Source organism: Pteronotus mesoamericanus, unplaced genomic scaffold, assembly GCF_021234165.1.
Source record: "Pteronotus mesoamericanus isolate MK-2021 breed Mesoamerican mustached bat unplaced genomic scaffold, CSHL_Meso_final contig_130, whole genome shotgun sequence".
NCBI classification, from domain to species: domain Eukaryota; kingdom Metazoa; phylum Chordata; class Mammalia; order Chiroptera; family Mormoopidae; genus Pteronotus; species Pteronotus mesoamericanus.
Genome location: NW_026555060.1, coordinates 16,276,682 through 16,296,193, shown reverse-complemented (window position 1 = coordinate 16,296,193; position 19,512 = coordinate 16,276,682). Strand labels below are relative to the sequence as shown.

At 39.1% G+C, this 19,512-nt stretch overlaps 2 protein-coding genes across 2 annotated transcripts in view; both read right to left on the bottom strand.

The window, feature by feature from the left end:
- Window positions 1–11,725, bottom strand: part of CUNH10orf67 (chromosome unknown C10orf67 homolog) — a 121,414-nt gene extending 109,689 nt beyond the window's left edge. Inside the window, exons 1-2 of the mRNA XM_054594705.1 lie at window positions 11,631–11,725; window positions 1,804–1,924 (exon numbers count right to left, since the gene is read on the bottom strand). Of these exons, the coding sequence (XP_054450680.1) occupies window positions 1,804–1,924; window positions 11,631–11,725 (216 nt within the window). The remainder of the gene's footprint in view (window positions 1–1,803; window positions 1,925–11,630) is intronic.
- Window positions 11,726–17,939: 6,214 nt separating this feature from the next.
- LOC129084265 (60S ribosomal protein L39-like) lies at window positions 17,940–18,095 on the bottom strand. The gene is given in 1 exon segment (XM_054590379.1): window positions 17,940–18,095. A coding segment is annotated over 1 exon segment (156 nt).
- Between the last annotated feature and the right edge of the window lie 1,417 nt (window positions 18,096–19,512).

The window sequence follows — 19,512 nt, the reverse complement described above, 5'->3', positions numbered from 1 at the left end:
TACCTCACACCTACTTTAGAATTTGATGCTTGGTATACCAGCATCCTGGAAAGAATCTCGTTTTAGTATTCTCATGCTCTGTGCAAGGTTATATTTTGCAGGTGAGGATATCAAGACTTTGAGAGGTTACGTGACTAACTAGTCTACCATTATGAGGCTGGTAAGAGGAAAGCCCAGGTTTGAACGGACACTGACTCATATTCTTTTCTCTTTATATACGGGTACTATGTTAAGAAATCATTAAAAAATATATCCTAGAGCCAGTGAAGTCTTAAGAAACTCCTTAAATTGACTCCTTAAATTGCAGGAACAAGTAGAGATGATTTTGCTTTTAGAAGAACCAGCCCTATACAGACAGCTTGTTCTGAAGAAGAAAGGCACAAGAATCTCGGGGTGCTCAAACAAACTTTTGCTGGACGACGGAATTCCACTGATACTATAAACTCTAGACACAGTAAGACCAAAACACAACCAACAACTCAAAGATGCTGGAGAATAAAAAGAAAAGAAGGAAGATGGGGAAGGGGAGTGGGAGGAGGAGGTAAAGCCATAGAAAGTTCATGTGAAGGTTCCCAAAAGCTGCCACATAACATTTGCAACTAAATTCTATTGACGAGAACTTAGTCATCTGGACATCCTTAGCTGTGAGGGAATACAGTTATAAAACTTTCCCAGAGGCATTTAAAAAGACAACAAACTGGCAAGTATTAGGAAAAGGGACAGCCTCAGAAGTTACTAGTGGGAGTATAAACTGGTTCAATCTCTATGCAGGGCAATTTGGCAATATCCTTCAAAATGACTAATGCATACATCCTCTGACTCAGAAATTCCACTTTTAAGAATTTCCACCACAGATTTACTGGCATATGAGTATGTACCAAATCGTCAGAGTAAAAGGTTTGAAATGACCAAAATGTCCACCAATAGGAGGATAGCTAAATAAATATGCACATTTTTGTGATATGATGCACTTGTGAAATAAATCAGGAAATCTTATTATGGAATGATTTTCAAGTTCTATTGTTAAGTGAAAAAACAGAAACAAAGTACACAAGAGTATTTATAGTAGTGGGACACTATCTCATGTGATAGTTTTATTGATTAGGGAGTTTAATAATAACTCTTGATATCTGATATATATGAAATGTTCTGTTTCTTTACAGTCAAAAGTTCTAAAGGAACTATTTGACAAAGTTGTATGTTAGGTAACACAGTTATTTGGTATATTACTCTCTACATTCTACAATATCTAAAAAGTATCATACATAGAAAATGTTCACAGATGTCAAATTCCAAAGAGTAGCAAAACACCTCACTAAACATATATAAGCACAACATAAATATGACATAAATATAAGTAGTGGTTCATATTGATAATTTTTTAAAATCCTCACCTGAGTATATGTTTACTGATTTTAGAGAGAGAGGAAGGGGGGAGGGAGGAGAGAGAGACAGAGACAGAGACAGAGTCAGAGAGGAAGAGAGAGAGAGAGAAAGGAACATCAATTGGTTGCCTCACATATGCACCCTGACCGGTGATCGCTCTGGTATGTGCTCTGACTGGGAATTGAATCTATAACCTTTTTAGTGTACAGGACAACACTCCAATGAACTGAAGCACCTGGCCAGGGCCTCCTTTTTTTTTTTTTTTTTTTTAAAGCACAACTGTCATCCAATTCAGTTTGTAAAAGATGCTAATATTTTTAACTTTTTAATCATTTCAGTTCTGTCAAGAAAAGAGACATAAAGGCAATTAATACTTAAAAAAATTATCTCAGAAGTTTCAGATTAATCCAGATTTACCTGCATTAGCTTTTGTGTAGATGAGCTTAACTCTTTTAATGGCAAAATTTCACTGGAATCCGTTTGAGTAGCATGGTCTGTGCTGAAAAAGCCAACTTTCAAATCATCTGATATGGTAAGTCTAAAAAAAGATTAAATGTGATTTATATAGCAGATATTTCCTTAAAACTATATGTTAGTGAATATATTTTTGTTTAAATCATATTATGTTTTAAAGAGGTATTAGTAAAGTGAGGAAACCTCTGAATTACCTGCTGACAATTTGGGGTTTTCACCAGGACTGATGGATTATCCAATTCCCTACACTGTGGCGTTATGCTCCACTGATACCCATTTCCATTTTCTGAGAACTGATAAACTTATAAGCCTCCTTTAAATATATTATTTACTGTGTTATGTGTGCTACCACTTGAAACCATTATAAATTACACACAGTAATATCAAGAAAAACTAGTTTACGATAGTGGTTCTCAAAGTTTGGTCTGAGAACCAACCCCTGAGGCTCCAAGATGCTCAGGGAATCCACAAGGTCAAAATTATTTTCATAATAACATTAAGATTTTGTTTCCCTTTTCCACTTTAATTCTTTCACAAGTGGTCAATGGAGTTTTCCAGAGGCTGCACGACATGTGACTGCATGGCAGATTGAATGAGAATTCAGCTATTTCTCATTAAGCCAAGCGTTGAAAAGTCTTGCAAAAATGTAAAAAACACACTCGTTTTATTAAAGTTTTTGTTTTGAAAAATAGTTTGTTTTTCTGTAAAGTATGTTACTTATATTAATATTAACACAGAATTGATTTATCATAATTTTAAATGATCACTGGGAATAGAGAAAACAAAATTCTTTGAGGTTCCCAATAAGTTTTAAGACTATAAAGAGGTCCTCGAACCAAAAATTTTGAGAACTGCTTCTTTGTGATGATCACACACTTGTATTGTATTTGATTTTCAGTCAGTTCTTGAAAAATCTGAGCAGGCCAACATCAAGTATTTGTAAACTCCTCCTACTGACCTTTAATGACAAGCATCTCAAACAGAAATAAGAAGGCCAATATTCTGGATGCAACCTTTCTTTTTGAGGTTGATCAAACTTACCACAACTATTGGTTTATAAAATGTCAGCTAAAAAAAATAAAGCTATAAAAGCCAAGTGGAATTTTTGTTGGTTAAAATCAGGCTCTGTGGTATGGTTTATTAATGATGTACAATTAAAGGGGTTCCCCTCCTTATTTCCCAATGTCCCATCTCTGTTCATCTCACCATAGAGAGTATCCAGTCCTGTCTTCAGTAGGGCTAGAAGGAAGACCACTGTCCAGAGTGTATGCCTCATATTAAAGTCAAGTCCAGTCCAGTCCAGTCCGGCATTTGGCTGGCTTAGCATGTGTTTCCAGATGCAGTCTGTTTCGGGCCCCCTCCTGGAGTTGCATGACCCTGGGCCACATGGCTTCTAGGGCCACATGGCCATGCAAAGAACAAATGCATGCACGATGCAAGTGCAGGTCATGAGCAAGAGAGAAAAAGTTGTTTTGTTTCCTTAGGGTTACAACCAGGAGCTTGGGTTTGGGACAGTGCTTCCTCAAAAACACTGATCAACTTCCCAAATTTCTGTGGGCTTTGCCTGGGTTTATACCTTCTGGTTAGGCTGACAGGTCTCTATGATCCAGCACCTCCCCCTTGCCTCCCAACAATCAGTACTGGAGGGGGATAAGGAGGAGTGTTAATCCCCTTGGCACAGAAATGCTGTAACCCCCAAGGGTGTGAAGCTATAGCTTCCTAGCTAGTGAGCAGGCTTATATTCCCTGATATATTAAGCTGAACGTCTAGTTCCCTTTGCTCTCTTTCCTTTCTCAATATCTACTTAAATACCAGTGGTAACAGAATTACCAGACTTTTCAGAGTGCCAGCTCTGAAGACACTGTGCCTGTACTTCTGTCCTCTACAGGGGTATGAGGGGAAAGGTTTTCTCTGTGACTCTGGACATTGCCACTTGTGGAAATGATGCCAAGAACTGCCACAGTTATCTGGTGACCACGAGAAGGTCCAGCTAGAGGGGCAAAGCCAGGACATAGATACTGAGCTTTTTAAAAGCTGGAAATAATTTGGACTGATGACTTTGTTTAACCATTGACTCAAAGAAACCTGTCATACCGCTGGACTTCCTATAATGTTATATTCTAAATGCATCTGGTGAGAGCTTCTGTCAAATGATATTTTAGCTATGTGACATTACATAATTACTTAAATTTTCTATGCCTTAGTTTTCTCTTATGTAAAATAATAGCACCCATTTCATAGTTATTGGAAGGATTACTGTGTTAACACTTAGAAGTACTTTGAATGGTGCATGTCACATAGCAAGCCCTTAAGCAATGTTACCTGTTACTGATGTTGTGGTGGTGGTTATGACTATCACTACCATGTTTTAAAATATCATAATTTTTTTATCACATTTGGAGAACACTATTAAGGCATAGTGATATTCATTTAAGAAAGACTACTTAAATTTTTTTAAACTTTTTAATATTCAAAATAATTATTTGTTATTAATCTCACTAAATTTTCAACTGATCCACACACATCAAATATACTGATGATAGACCTCATCAACACTATGATCTGGATGGGATAGGAGCATAAGTAATGTACATCTCAATTTCAATTAAAATTTCTAGTGTTTTTCCACAGAAACTTGTATTTTAGATTGGGTTTAATTCATTGCAGGAAGCTGTATCTTTTTCTCACTAGCACAGTACTGTTGGGAGGGGATGTCTCATGTGGCCCTGATGTCCCTGCACCTTCTTTCTGGGCAGGCCAAGGCTGTGAAGCTCTGACCGTGCTTTCCACAGACTGTTCTCCAGAGCTTTGTTTACAGTGAGTGTCCTTGGGGATAAGATAACGTCTCTCGCATCCCCCCACCACAAACCCAAATGGCTATAGTAGCAGAGATGGAGTTTAACAACAGGATCTTCCCTTTATCAAGGTAGGCCTGGCTGAGACAAGCATTGAGTGCCCAATCAGTCAACAGCAAAGATACTGAGTCCCTAATATGGAAGTATTAACCGATGAACAGGGATAGTCAGCAACTTGGAGGCAAGTTGGTATCACTGACTCTCTGAGATAGATATATGTTCTTGTTACTGATTTGCATTCCTTGACTATAATGTATCTACCAGAACCACCATCCATTGATAAAGCATTACAGAATGTTTTACATAACATCATGACCTACTTAACATCACTCCTGATCAAGGTACTCATTTTATAGCAAAAGAAGTGCGGCAATGAACTCATGCCTGTGGAAATGACTGGTCTTATCACATGTCCCATCACCCAGTAGTGGCTGGCTTAATGAAAAGGTAGAACAGCTTTTTGAAAATTCAGTTATGGCAGTTGAGAGACAATCCATGAAAAGATGTGGTCCTGTCTTACAGGATGTAGTATACACTTAGAATAAGTAGTGGTGCTCCCTCTCCCATGCTATAGGTCCAGGAATCAAAAGGTAGAAGTGGAATTGACTTCCTGTGCTAATACACCTAAGCACCCACTCCTGAAATTGCTTCCTGTCCAAACATCTTTTATGATCTGCTATCTTGGAGGTCTTAGTTCCTAAGGGGAGAATGCCTCCTCCCAGAAACACTTGACCAAAAGCAGAGAAAGTGGTCACTCTAGGGGCTGAAGTGACTGTTTCTTATCAGGTTGTTGGTATACAGTGGAGTGAGGGAAACTATGTTGGGAACTCAGGAGAGTCTCTGGGGTGCCTCTTAGCATTTCCATGCTGAAGGGGAGCAGAATTTGCCACCCCAAAATATGCCTCTTTAGCATAGTGTTCTCTTTAGCTGGTTGTTTTTAAGCACAGGAGAAACTCTCCAAACTGAATAGAAGTTGCCCCTTTGTATGGGACATTTGCATTTATAAGGGAATTTACACTTGTAAGGTCGTCTCCCTCCCTCTTTACCTTGAAGAGAAGGGTGATTCAATCTGTAGAAACTCATCAGTAGAGAAGACTCAGGCTTTAAGTTGCATAACAACCATACTGTGCTTTGCCTTAGAGAAGACTCAGGCTTTAAGTTGCATAACAACCATACTGTGCTTTGCCTGATTACCTCCCAAAACTGGCTTCCCCTCTCCCTGCAACATCTTCTTTAGTCTTTAGCTGTAAATAGTACGTAAGGTGGCGGTTTGGACCAGTTACTTAGTTTTCCTGAGTATTGCCTATGTATACAGGAAATGTATGGTTTTTTTTTTCAAGTTACAGGAGGTATATGTGTTATTAAACTTCTGTTTTTCTCCTGTTAACCTGTCTTTTATTACAAGGGGATCTTAGTCAAGCACCCAGAAGGGTAAAACGAAAATTACATTTCCTCCCCTAAAAAACAAACAAACAAAAAAAAACAAACAAAAAAATAAAGCAAGACTTTGAAACTCAGGACCAATAGGAATGAAGATTGGGCAAAGCTCCAAGCTCTGGCAAATTTCTCTGCCACTAGCCACATCTGAGGGAGGACTTAATTTCAGCTTGTGGGAGTCGTAACTACAGTACTGCTTAAGTATTTTAACACTCCATTGCCTTTCACTAGTTAAAAATCCTTGTTAATGTTTAGTAAAGAAAAGAAAGTATCCCCTGTTCAAATACTGGTGAGGTTTCTGCCTTCTGTCTGGACCTGGAGTGCTGCTACATCGATATAATAAACAGAAACTGCCACCTAAACTTTACCTGCTTCTTTTAATCTACAAGGCTGCACATTTGACAGAGCTCTGTGATTCACCCTTCCAGTCCATGAATGCAATCTTTGACCTCCTTAGTGCTGAGCACTACTTTTTACTATTCAACTTTATTCTTTATTAAGTTTGACATGTGTGTTCTTTCTTTCTTTTTCTTTATAAGCAAAAAATCTATTGTGGGCAGTAGTTATATGAACTGTGGGTAGTTAATATTACAAATATATAATGTTATATGTTAATTATATCTAAAATACTTGAAAACAATAAAAGTGCAAAAAATAAAAACCCCAAAAACATTTTCAGGATATGATTTTAAAATGTGGAATAATCTTTTCAGTTACTCTTTCTGGTGTCATAATATTAAAATACTACAATACAATATTTTTAAATTAAGTTTAAAAATTTTATAGACAGCCCTATTGGAGTATCTAAAAATAATATTAGTGCCTATTTATTGAGTACTTAACTTGTCCCATGTACTTTGTTATAACATTTGCCTCAACACACACATTTTCCCCTCAGGTTGTACTCCCAATAATCTCTTAAGAGAGATATTAACTTTCCTGTTTTGAAGATGTGGAAACTGAGGTTCAAATAGAGTAAATAACTCATCTAACATCATAAGCCTGGAGTGACAAGTTCCTGTTTTCCATCCCTAGTGAGAACAGGACTGTGGCTCTAAGGTTCCTCATATCCTAACTTACTCTGTAGGACTGATTCAGAAAGATACAGCCCATTCAGAATCTAAGGGAAACCTGCAGGTTCATTCTTCAGTTTCCTGTTAAATCTCAGTGTCTCTAATTATAGATGAAAACCCCACTGCCTAGAATGGAAACCCACATCACAACAAATTTAGCTAAGTGGTTCCTATGCAGTTTTATTCTCAGCAATTGATTTCTGGATAATAGTTTGGTTGTTATGCACAAAATACAGTCTTGGAAAGTTAATAATTATAGTTTTTAATAAACTAGATATAAAATTAATGTGTTAATTTATTATAGAAAACAGATCAATGAATAATTACTAATAGGATGCAATCACACCGCTCACTGAATCCTAGAATAGTCTATCCTAATAAATACTCATTAATTAATGAGTCAAAGAAAATGGCATTAGTGTAACCAGCTCAGAATGATCCTATCCTGTTTAATAATATACTGAGTTGCTTTTCAGAGGCAACAGACCAAAGCCACAAGTCATGCAGCCCAAGCTTGTGTAGAGGAGAGAACTTTGACCTCCAACTGCTACACCAGGAACCAGAGCCTCATCCTCACCTTTCCTCAAAACCAAAGATACAAAAGGACAAACCAGAACTTGAACACCAGAAACCTACTGGAGGGGCTCGCTGTCCAGGAAGATTCAGTGCTGACGCTCCTTTAACATAAATGGCCAAGTTCCAACATCCTTTAATTAAAACTTGCCCTTCCAGCACTTTTCTGTATGTATTTTTCCAACCCCCTAAAAACCCTTAACTTTGTCCAGTGAACAAGATGGATTTGAGGCACTATTAAGTCTCCCATCTTCTCAATTGGCAACTTCTCGATCAATAAACCTTTCCTTACTCTATGCTCTGATGTTTTAAGTTTTGGCCTTTTGAAGCATCAGGCACATGAACTTGGGTTTGGTGACATTAGGTGTGCGAAACTTTCCCTTGGTGTACCACTCAATTTTAAAAAAAGAAAATGTTGCTTCCCTTTTTTCCTCTTCAAAGAACACACAATTATGATGTGTCCCAAGGCTCACAGAGTCTGTTCTTTATATGCTTGTTCACTTCCTAGGCTATCTCAACAAGTTTCTCAGCTCTAGATCCATCTTTGTGGCAATTACTCCCAAGTTGATATAGCCTGCCTAGACCTCTTTTTTGAACTTCAGGCTAGAAGGGTAATAGCATATGGCACCCCAAAATATGCCCCTTTGGCATAAGGATTATTTTGAGCTAATTATTTTGAGAAACTGCAGACACAGGAGAACACATTAAAGGTTGCCATTTTGTAAGAGAAATTTTCATTTATAAAGGAAATCTGCATTTTAAGGGTCTCCTTCTCTGTACCAGGAAGAAAAGGAGGACTGGATCATAGGAAGAGGGTCTTATCAATGGAGAAGGCACTGGCTTAAATTGGCATGACAAATCTTACTCTACCTTATTATGCTCTCCCTGGCAATCTCCCATAATATCCTTTGTCTTTAGATGGAGGTGATATTTAAGGTGGTGGCTTCACTTATTTCGGAGATTTATTTTGTTTTCCTGGTATCTCCCATGTATACAGGAAGTGTATATATTACTAAACTTCTGTTTTTTCCTTCTGTTAATCTGCCTTTTATTTAAGGGAGTGTGGGCAGTGGAGGGAGGCTACAGCCTGAAAGAGATGAGAAAAAATTATTTTGCTCCCCTATGACCCCTAACGGGTTTCCCTGTTCCAGCCCTTATCCTCATTATACTCTATTATCAAAACCACAACCAGAGAAATCTTGTTGAAGGATTAGCCAGATGATGTCACTCTTCTGCTCCAGTCCCCTCATGGCTTCCCATCTGTGATACTGTGATTTAAAATAAATATATATTGATATTTTGATCTTTGTGCCTCACAGATCCTAAAACTGTCGGAATTTCATAAACAACAAAAACAATGGGAGCATCTTTTGTTATAATATTTGGTCTTTTGTCCTCAGTTCCTAAAGTAGCTTCAGCATGGAAAAGGTAAACTGGTATCTTTCATCATTCATAACAAACTCCTTTCAGCAACACCGTGTGTTTGTTAATGAGGTGACTTTTGGAAAGCACTTAAGGATGGGGGCAGTAGTCAGAAGAACCAGGCATTATTAGAGGGTTGGACCTTTCAGTCCCACTCCCCACTCCCGCTGCCAGAAAAGGGCTGGAGGTTAAATAAAACCAAAAATGAATGACTTACTCAATCTTATTTACATAATGAAACCTCCATAAAAATCCCTAAGGTATGGGGTTCGGAGAGCCTACAGGTTGGTGAACAAGAGCATATCCATGTGCAGAGAGGGTGGTATACTTCACACTCCACAGGGACAGAAGCTCCTGTGCTTGAGTCCCTTCTGGGCCTCACCTTATCACTCTCTTTATCTGGCTGTTTGTATCCATCCTTTAATAATCTTCATAATAAACAAATAGCCTAATAAGAAAACTGGTTTCCTGAGTTTTGTGATCTGTTCTAGCAAGTTGATCAAACCTGTGGAAGGAATCATGGGAACCTCCAACTTATAACTGGAGGTCAGAAGCACAGGGGACAATTTGGACTAGCAATTGGCATCTGAAGGGGAAGAAGAGGGGTGGTCCTGTGAGACTGAGCGCTTAGCCTGTGGGACCTGATACTGTCTCTAGGTAGGCAGTGTCAGAATTGAGTTAGCCTATGGAACACCCAGTCAGTGTCCACTAAGAATTTGGAGAATGGCTTGGTAGTGTTAAAAAAAAAGCAAACAAACCCATCCTATCACTTGTTTAAAGTCAAAGCTGAAGGTCTTACAGTAATCGAGATCCCACACCATCTGGCACCAACCTCTTACCCCTGACTTCATCTCCTTTGCTCTCCCTTGTCACTTTGCCCTAGCCACACTGGCTTTCCTGATGGTCCTAGAACACCCAGGTCCGCTCCTTTCCACTTCCTGTTCTCTACTTGAAACATTCTGTCCTTAGACATTTGCATGGCTCCTTCTCAAGCCAGCAGTCTTCACCCTAATGTCATCTTGGCCAAGCCTTCCTTGACAACAGTATCTAATATTATACTCCACGTGGGGTTCCCTCTGCTCTCTCCTGCTTTGTTTCTTCTCTGGTACTTACTACTATTATCTAACTTATTTATAATATAGATTGCTTGTTTGTCATTTGTTTCCTGACTGGAATGTTAACTTCACAAAGGCAGGGCTTTTGTCCATTCGTAGACTGCTGTCTCTACAGGACCTAACTCTGCCTTAGTCCCAGGATTGGGGTCAGTACCGGAGGCTCTCCCGCCCACACGCTCATGCCAGAGCTCCGACACACTCCCCCAAGCACTGTGGGTGAAGAGAAATGAACATGGGTATCAGTGGTTCCTTTGTTCAGACAACATGCCCTCATTGAGCACCTGGCATTGTCAGTCTGCTCACTGAGTCCAACAGGTGCCTTTTGTTGGAGAACTACCCACCAGGTAATGCCAAAGAATCCAGGGCAGGAAGTCATTCCTATCAGTAAACAACTAAACAACTAGAACAAGTTAGACAGTGTGTGCCTATGGGGCTTACCACGTGCTACCCCACTGCGTGCCTTCCAAAACCACCAATAAATCAGGTCCTGTGTCTACCCTGATTGATTTTAACAAATGCATCCACTTAATAGAGTTGAGCTGGGGAGACTGAGCTTGGCAGAACAGTATCGCTGGACCAGCCCCCAGGGCTAGGCCAGCACAGCTGCGGTTCTCATTCTCTCTCTGTCTCTGTCTCTCTCTGTCTCTCTAGTTGTTTAATGAGAGGGTCTTACTCCTAAGCTAGGCCATCTGGCACCATGTGGGCCTTGTTTTAGAGAATTTTAAGTGCTCGCATAGAGGTTAATTTATTAGCCTGGCTACCTACTGATTTTAAAGGGTTTAAAAAAGAAAAAAAAATTTTTTTTCCAGAAATATCAGCCCTGCATTATTCAAATAAACAGAACTGGAGGAGAGGGGGCAAAGGAGTATGAAAGATAAAAACTAAAAAAAAGCATCAAAGAATAACAGTTGGTATCATATACACGGCACTCTTCCAAACTTGTTAACCAGGGAAGTTCATTAAATGTTCAGTATGAACTATGAAGTAGGCAGCATTTATAATCAACATCGCTGTTTTCCAACGGGGGTGACTGAGGCACAAAGAAGTAATTTGCTCAACTCATGAGCCCTCTAGGAGGGCCGTCAGTATTGAACCCAGGCAGTCTGGCTCCGGAGTTTGTCCTCTTAGTGTGCAGTAATAGATTTACGACCTTAAAATAGCAGCCCCGTGGCCGGGCGGCGGCGCGAAAGGGGCGCGGGGCGGGGAGCTTGGGGCACGGAGCACGGGGCATAGGGGGCCCGGACCGGCGGAAGGGAAGGTGGCAGCGCGCGGGGCGCTACAGCCTGCGCCGTCACCTGGAGCTGGCCTGGAATTGTTCAATAGCGGACTCGCAGCTCTCGAGGATCTTCCCGCACTCCTCGCTTTCGAGAGTGTAGTCCTCGCTCTCCATAGGAGCTGGGGGGTTAGCTGCTATGCTGTGCCCCGCCTCCAGCCGAGACTCATTCTGGAAGTGTGAGTCCTGAATCCGCGTCCGTTGCCATGACGACTCCTAGGGAACTGGCGGTGCGCGGGAATCCGCGGGCTGGGGGTGAGGCGGGATCGCCGAGGACCGCTGGGCGGGCTCTGGTGTCGCCTCCGTCCGGCTTCCTCTGCCCACCACTCTCGGCCTCCCGACAAGGCACTCTACTCTCTTCCATGGAGCCTAGAGCTACGCCGTCGCTGTAGTGTTCCCAGAAAGCTGGACCCCCGTAGATAATCCTGCGACATCCCACCACTTCAAACTCTTCTTGCCCCCTCTTTCACCTAAGGTTCTGAGTGCAGCCTTTTGCGAGGCCCGCGCGCGCACTTAGGGAGGTGGGGTAAGGTAGGGTGTGTATTCCTGCTTTCTTTCTACAACACGCTTAGTTCGGTGGCGCTTGCTTTCCTAGCCCTCTGCCCTATGCTGCAGATCACCCTTAGAGAGGATATAAAATAGTGCGCCCACCTAGTAACGACGCTCATGACATGAGTCCTGGGTTCCCAGAACAGTGCTATATTAAGGAGGAAGTAGGCGGCCTGAAGAATTGCCTACACCTTCCTGCCACTTGAGCACACCCATAGGTGTTCATAAACAAAAAAATTCTGTGCAGAGATTAAACAGGCCTACGTTCCTATTTAAACTGAAGGTCAGAAGTAAGATGTTAGGCTGTGTAGTGTGGAATTCATTTTTTTCTAAGCTTCTACAATAATAAGAGAAAAATCTTAAATCATGAAACTATTGCTCATCCTTTGTTTTTAATTCCACTCTCATAATTAATAGGAGACACATATCCTAATATCAATATCATTGCCCTGTTTTTAGAACTAAGTATACTACATTTCCATTTCTATATACTGTCTACAGGAAAACAAAATATTTTCCTCTTTCTTATAATAGCTATGTGAAAAGAAGTTATTTTGATATTAAAAGCCCAAAATAGAAAAAGGAAATCACTGTAGCAATTATTACCACTTTTATATTTAAACACAAAGAGAAAAAGCCCCAAATGACTAACAAAAATCATAACCAATGCTAAATAATCTTCTCTGAAAGCACAGTTTCCTTTGGAGAGATGAACAGAGGAGAAAAAGTTACTATTACTCTACAAAGATTTTTATTTTTGAAATCTAACTTCTAAGCTTACTGAGAAAAATTGTATTATATAATCAAAATGTCTTTTAAAAAAGAAATGTATATATCTATAATAAATTATTTTCTTAAGTGTTTTTTTTATAATACAAAGCATATGAATTTTTAAATATAAAGAATTAAATTCCAAGTTAAAATGAAAAATTTGATCTGTTTAGAACCAGGCCAAGATAGCAAAAAGACTGTGATAAGCCATTGTCTATTTTACTAATGTAATTCTAAATGAATATTTTGAAACAGGAGAGAGATCTCAAAGTAGATTTCATGAGTCATTGGTCAGCACTGTGCAGTGTTTGTTGACTGATAAGGACTACATAGTTACACCATCTCACAAAAACAGGTACTGAACAAAGCCTCTTTGTTTGAAACCTTGCTATAGCATATCAAGAAGGTTCAGATTTTAGTGTCTAGGAGATCATGTAATGATGATGATTTTTTTTTCAAAAGTTTATTTAGAAAGTCACAGAGGCAGAAGAAGTGAGCCATGGAAAAAGTGAGCCAGCTGGGCTTCATGGGCTCAGGAAACAAGTTAGAGACAAAAGAAAGCTCAGGAGAAAGAGGGAGGCAAGGAAAACATGCCTGGGGGAAAGTGAGGGAGAAAGGCATAGGTGTGTGAGATGCGGGGGTGGGGGTAGGGGTAGGGGGCGGAGGGGGAGCGTGAGCGCAAGCACAGGTCTGTTTTTGAAACTATTAGCTCCATAATTCTTCTCTTCTTGTCAGTTATCTACATTTATGTCTCAGGTATATTCCTTATAAAATTGTTCATTTCAGATCATTTTCTCACCTATAAGAACTAGGGGTACTGTCAACAGATTTGCTAGAGTAAATCCACACTTGTTGTATCACATGCTGAATTCATAGATGGTTTTTAGTGGAAATCTCAGGAGCTCTAGAGTAAATGTGTTTTTAAAAACCCACTGGTTCTGAAACTTACCTGCTTTAGAGCAGCAACTTCCAACCTTTTTCCTCTCATGGCACACATAATTTAATTACTAAAATTCTACAGCACATAAAAACATATACTTTCTGCTGATCTGACAGAAATAATAAGTATAATTTTGACTCATTCACACCAGATGGCTCTTGTTTTGTTGGCTGTTATCATTTATTTTATATGACAATCTGAGGGAAAAGAGGTCAGTGCCTGACTAAAGAGACAGGTATTGCATGTTTTAAAAATTCTTGCAACACACCAGTGTGCTGCAGCACCCTGGCTGAAAATCACTGCTTTAGAACATTGGGCAAATATCTGTGAGCCTCTTTTTTCTCACCAGTAAAAACTGGACAATGAACTGGACAAAAAACTGGATAAGGGTGTTTGGGAGGAGTAGTCTATAAAGTGAGAAAAGCATGCAGCACACTGTAAGACAAATACTAATCAGGACATCACGGACTCTTTTCCTCCATTCTAAACCTCAACTAACGAATACGTTGTTGAAGGTTTTTTGTTTTTTAGAATTTGAATATTCCAGGAGCTAAAATAATTTTTACTTGGTAAATTAATAGGACTTAAGGCATAATGTTAAAATTTCAAGTGTTTCTCTGAAACACATGTGTATAAATATAATGTGTATTTATATGAAAATATCACCTACCAATTATTAAAAGTGATAACATCTTGGATTAAATAGCATGAGGGTTTGATTAAGAGTCAAGTGCTGACTCTGAACACAGTAATTTATATATTCCAGTTGGATATTATCAGCTTTATAGTCTAATAAAAGCCAAGAGGATTCAGTTTAGGTTTGTAATTTAAATTCCTTTTAAAGAGTCATCATATGTAAAGTGCTCATTTTTCTTTTGTCACCAGCTGTAATCTATAATTACATAGTACAGGCTCTGTTATGTAAACGTGTTATATGTCCTGCTTCATCCATAACCAAAGTTCTTAAATAAAGGGCTGGGAAAGGAGATAGCAAGACCCTTAACCAGGACAATATTGTATTACTAAATCCTTTATGGAAAAGCTTCTGAGACTAGATCATTTTAACATCTTAAATTTCAAGGCAGTGAGATAACATATCCATTCTTGTAAGGAACACAGTGACTCCGTCGGTAAGTGTTTGGCACATGGCTAATGCTGAAAACCAAGCTGGGAAGCATGACAGGGAGTTTGAGCCAGAGCACCCTTGGTATGGAATTTGGATCTTTCTGCCAAATGTCGTTGAATGCTACCGTAGGGGGTTTTCTCTATTTGGAACTAAATTTAGAGCTTTAAAAGGGAGATAAGTAAAATGTGAAGAAAATGGTAGAGCTAAGCCATATGTAGAAGTGCATGCACCTGAAAGAAGATTTGTGAACCTGCTGCTGAGGGAAATTTGGGAACTTTCCAGGTCTGGTCAAGTGACCAGAGTGGCTTTTCATACATGGAACGTAACCTAGGAAATCTGTAACACATACATCTCCATATGTAGTGAGGTGGTTCAGGAAAATTAGAAGCCTGAATAAAGAGTAACAGAAGGGGAATTGCTATATTTCATGTGATCTAAGGTTTCATCCAAAAACATTAAAAGTGTGAATCTTAGAATCAGTGAAATAAGGTAGACGATAAGAATTTATCAGACAAGACATTTTCAGGGAGGAGGTTCTACTTCATCAGACCGCTGAGACAGTTATTCTCATGAAAAGTGGAACATTCATCAAGCTTTTCCATAACTTGGACAAAGTATCCACACAGGACCATCTAGCTCTCTTTGTTCTTCTTCCAGTGGAACAAGACAGCTTGTCAGTAACTAATTCAAGTCCTTGGGTACATAGTGTAGATTCCCAAGGAAGACTTGACGTAGGCAGCAAACATGATTTTGGTTGGTGTGAGAATTCTCCTGTAGCCTGACTTAAACGAACTGATCAAAGAGCATTTAGACTTGCCTACAGGAAGACTAAACTTAGAGGGAAGGTATTCCCCACAAAGAACCCCCAAGTCCAGTCTTGCCTGGGCAGTCACCTTGGATGTCTCATTAACACCCTATAGCTGTAATATTAGGCACTTTTCATCATCCTTCAGCTTCCAACCCTATTCTGGAAATGTGAAACAAAAAAATTCTACTTTAGCAATTTTAAGAACTAATGGGGGATGTTGGACATAGGAGAATATGGTAATGTGAAACCCAAGTTTGTTATTTTTATATCTATTTATTTGATAATAGTTATGTATACACTGACAACTATTATTTGTATGTTACACAGATTGCCCTATAACCAAGCATATAACTAAGGTTCTGATCAGGAGTACATAGTCCAGGGGTGGTCCACCCACCATTGCTCAAATCAGAAAGCCTAAACACAGAAGAGACTACTCCAAGCTCTGCTGCTAATGGTTCTAGATCAACATGCTATACCATGCCAGTTAACATACTGAATATTGGCAATGGGTTTTTATTGGTGAATGTAGTGGTCTATTGACTAGCTTATTGACTAAATATTAGAAATGAGCTCAAATTGGCGCATTAAAAAATGTTAAAATATGTAACTCAGCTAAAATAGCTCAGAAATCCTTCCTCCATTGCAGAAACAGTATGTAAAACTCTATGAAGGCTATAACTTAAACCCTGAGGGATGGGGTTTAGGGCTTGAACCCCTAACAGTTCTCTGTTCAGCCTTTGCTTTATTGTTGCCTGATGCCTACTGAAAGGGCCTATGACCTTTCTTCTCAAATGTTATTACATCTGCTTTAAAAGAACCATTCACCCTGGTGGTAGTCAGAACACCTGAAAAGGTAGAAAGGTAAGATTGTGTGGACATCACTGAATAGGTTGCATAAACTGGGGCCTGCTTGTTAATGAATGTTTCTTTAAAAAATTTTTTTAAAAATTGATTTGAGAGGAGAGAGGAAGGAAGACAGAGAGAAAGAGAGAGAGAGAGAGAGAGAGAGAGAGAGAGATCAATTTGTTGTTCCACTTATTTATGCATTCATTGGTTGATTCTTGTATGTGTCTTGATTGGGGATCAAACCCACAGCCTTAGTGTATTGGGATGATGATCTAACTAACTGAGCTACTTGGCCAGGGTGCTAATGAGTGTTTCTAAAAATAAATGTCTGAGATTTGCTTTCATTATTAGCTGAGAGCAAGATTGTGAGGAAATAGACAATCTTCATCTTTATCAAACTTCTTCTATAAAGGATACATCTACTCAAAGAAACTTAAGGATTGTGTTTGACTAATTAGGTCAGTTTTCTGGGAAACTATAAGAAATAATAAAAGCTACCAAATACAAGTGACTGATGAACAAAATCTGTATCTGTCTTATTTATCCTTGCATCCCCAGCCCCACCCATGCCACCCACATAGTAAGTGTCCTATAAGTTGACATAGTGAGTCAATGACTAATGCTGAATAAGTCCTTTAAAAGAGCTATTTCTAAAGAGCTGTGCACCTCAGTAGCTGGCACTGGAGAACTAGGCAGGAAAATTCTGGCTGCTTACTAGAGGAGAGACTGAGCGATTAATCTAAGCTGCCAATGCTTGATGCTCCAGGAAGCCATGCCTTCCAGGGAAGCAGCAAGTATTTCAGACTTTAATGCTATGCTGTCACATTCTTTATGAAGAAGGAATCCCCATCATCAATGAAAAGTGAAAAGAGAGGAAGGAGTACAGGTAAGAATTTCCTATCAGGATATTCTGGATCTAGTTTCAATTGATGAAGAGATTGGCCCAGTTAGGAAAAGTTGTATGTGACTGGGATGGTCAATTTTATGTGTCTTCTAGGCTGAACCATAGTACCCAGGTATGTGAGCAAACATTATTCTGGTTGTTTATGTTGGAATGTTTTGGGATCAAATTAGCTTTTATTTACTTATTTTTAAAAGATCTCATGTATTTATTACTGAACCAACCTACTAGTGCAGAAAAATATTAACAAATATAAAAGTAATTTGTCCAATAATTTCCCAATAAAATACATCCAACTGTCTAGATAGTAGTAATTTTTTCAGTAATATGATAAGATGCAAGCAACTTGGATACTGCATAAATATGTAAGCCATCTCGTGCAATTCCTTAGAGGCCCAGCTTGGTTTTTCTCCACTGTCTCCTCTTGGAGTTCTACCTGATTTTATTACTATGTTTCTAATGAATCCACTGGGGAATGGGCTGATTCTGCTTTTGATTCTTGGCCAGGGATATCTTGACCCTGAAAGCCTTATGAGAGGACATGGCAAAGAAGAGTTAACCACATGCACTGTGATGATGGACAAAGAGGGTCAGAGGAATTTTTAGAACTCGTGAACTTTAAGTAAAGCAGATTACCCTCTATAATGTGAGTGGGTCTCATCCAATCAGTTGAATGCTCTCTAGTCATGTGCTACTTAAGGACAGAGACATATTCTGAAAGTGATCATTAGGCAATTTCATTGCTGTGCAACCGTCATTACACAAATCTAGATGGTATAGCCTACTACACACCTAGGCTATCTGATGTAGCCTATTGCTCCTAGGCTACTAACCTATACAGCATGTTACTGTAGTCAATACGGCAGCTAATTGTAACACAATGGTAAGTATTTGTGTATCTAAACATAGAAAATGTAAGGTAAAAATGCTTTTAAAAATAAAAAATGGTAGACCTGTATGGGGAAGGCAGCTGGCAGGACTGGAAATAGTATTGGGTGAGTCAGTGAGAGTTGGAAGTGACTGTGAAGGCCGGGGCATTACCATACACTACCACAGATTTTACATACATTGACACTTAGACTACGCTAAATTTATAAAAATATTCTTTATTCAATAATAAATTAACCTTAGCTTACTATAATTTTTTAACTTCATAAACTCTTTAATTTTTTAAAAACTTTCAGACTCTTAAAATACCACTCAAAACACAAGCACCTTGTACAGCTGTACAGAAATATTTTCTTTATTTATATCCTTATTCTATAAGCTCTTTCCCCATTTTTTAATTTTTAATTTTTACTTTTTAAACATTTTTCTTAAAAATGGAGGCAAAACCACACATATTAGCCTAGGCCTTCTCAGGGTGAGGGTCATCAATATCACTCTCTTTCACATCCGTATTTTTTCGTACTGGAAGGTCTTCGGGACAGTAAAACTTATGAAGCTGTCATCACCTGCCTGCGGCTATTCTTGAGGAGCTGTCACTTATTTCAGAAACATGTCCATGGTGGTTTGCTTGATTTGTTTCTTTCTTTCTTATTTATTTATTTATCCTAGATTTGCTTGTAAGCAGATAATGCACCATGAATATTCTTATCAGTGAAAACCTGTTTGGGGGTCCATGTTCTCAAACTTTTTCAAAAGCTTCTTAAGGTCTTTAAAGCTTCTACTAAACCCTTCACAATGAATTTCCTTGGGGGTTCTTCTTTTTTATTCTCCTGCAGTTTCCTTTTCTCTTGCCCTTTCTTCAGCTATGCGTTACTGTCCCATTGGTCAGTTCTTCAGGAACGACTTCTAAGAGTTCCTCAGTGTCATTCTCATCCCCATCTAGGTTAAAGTTGCTTGTCATTGCAACCATTGTGGCTGATTTCTGCAACCTTTGTGCTATGCTGTTACAACAGCTACCCCATTGGACAATAGAACTTTCTCAGCTTCATTATAATCTTATGGGACCATCTTC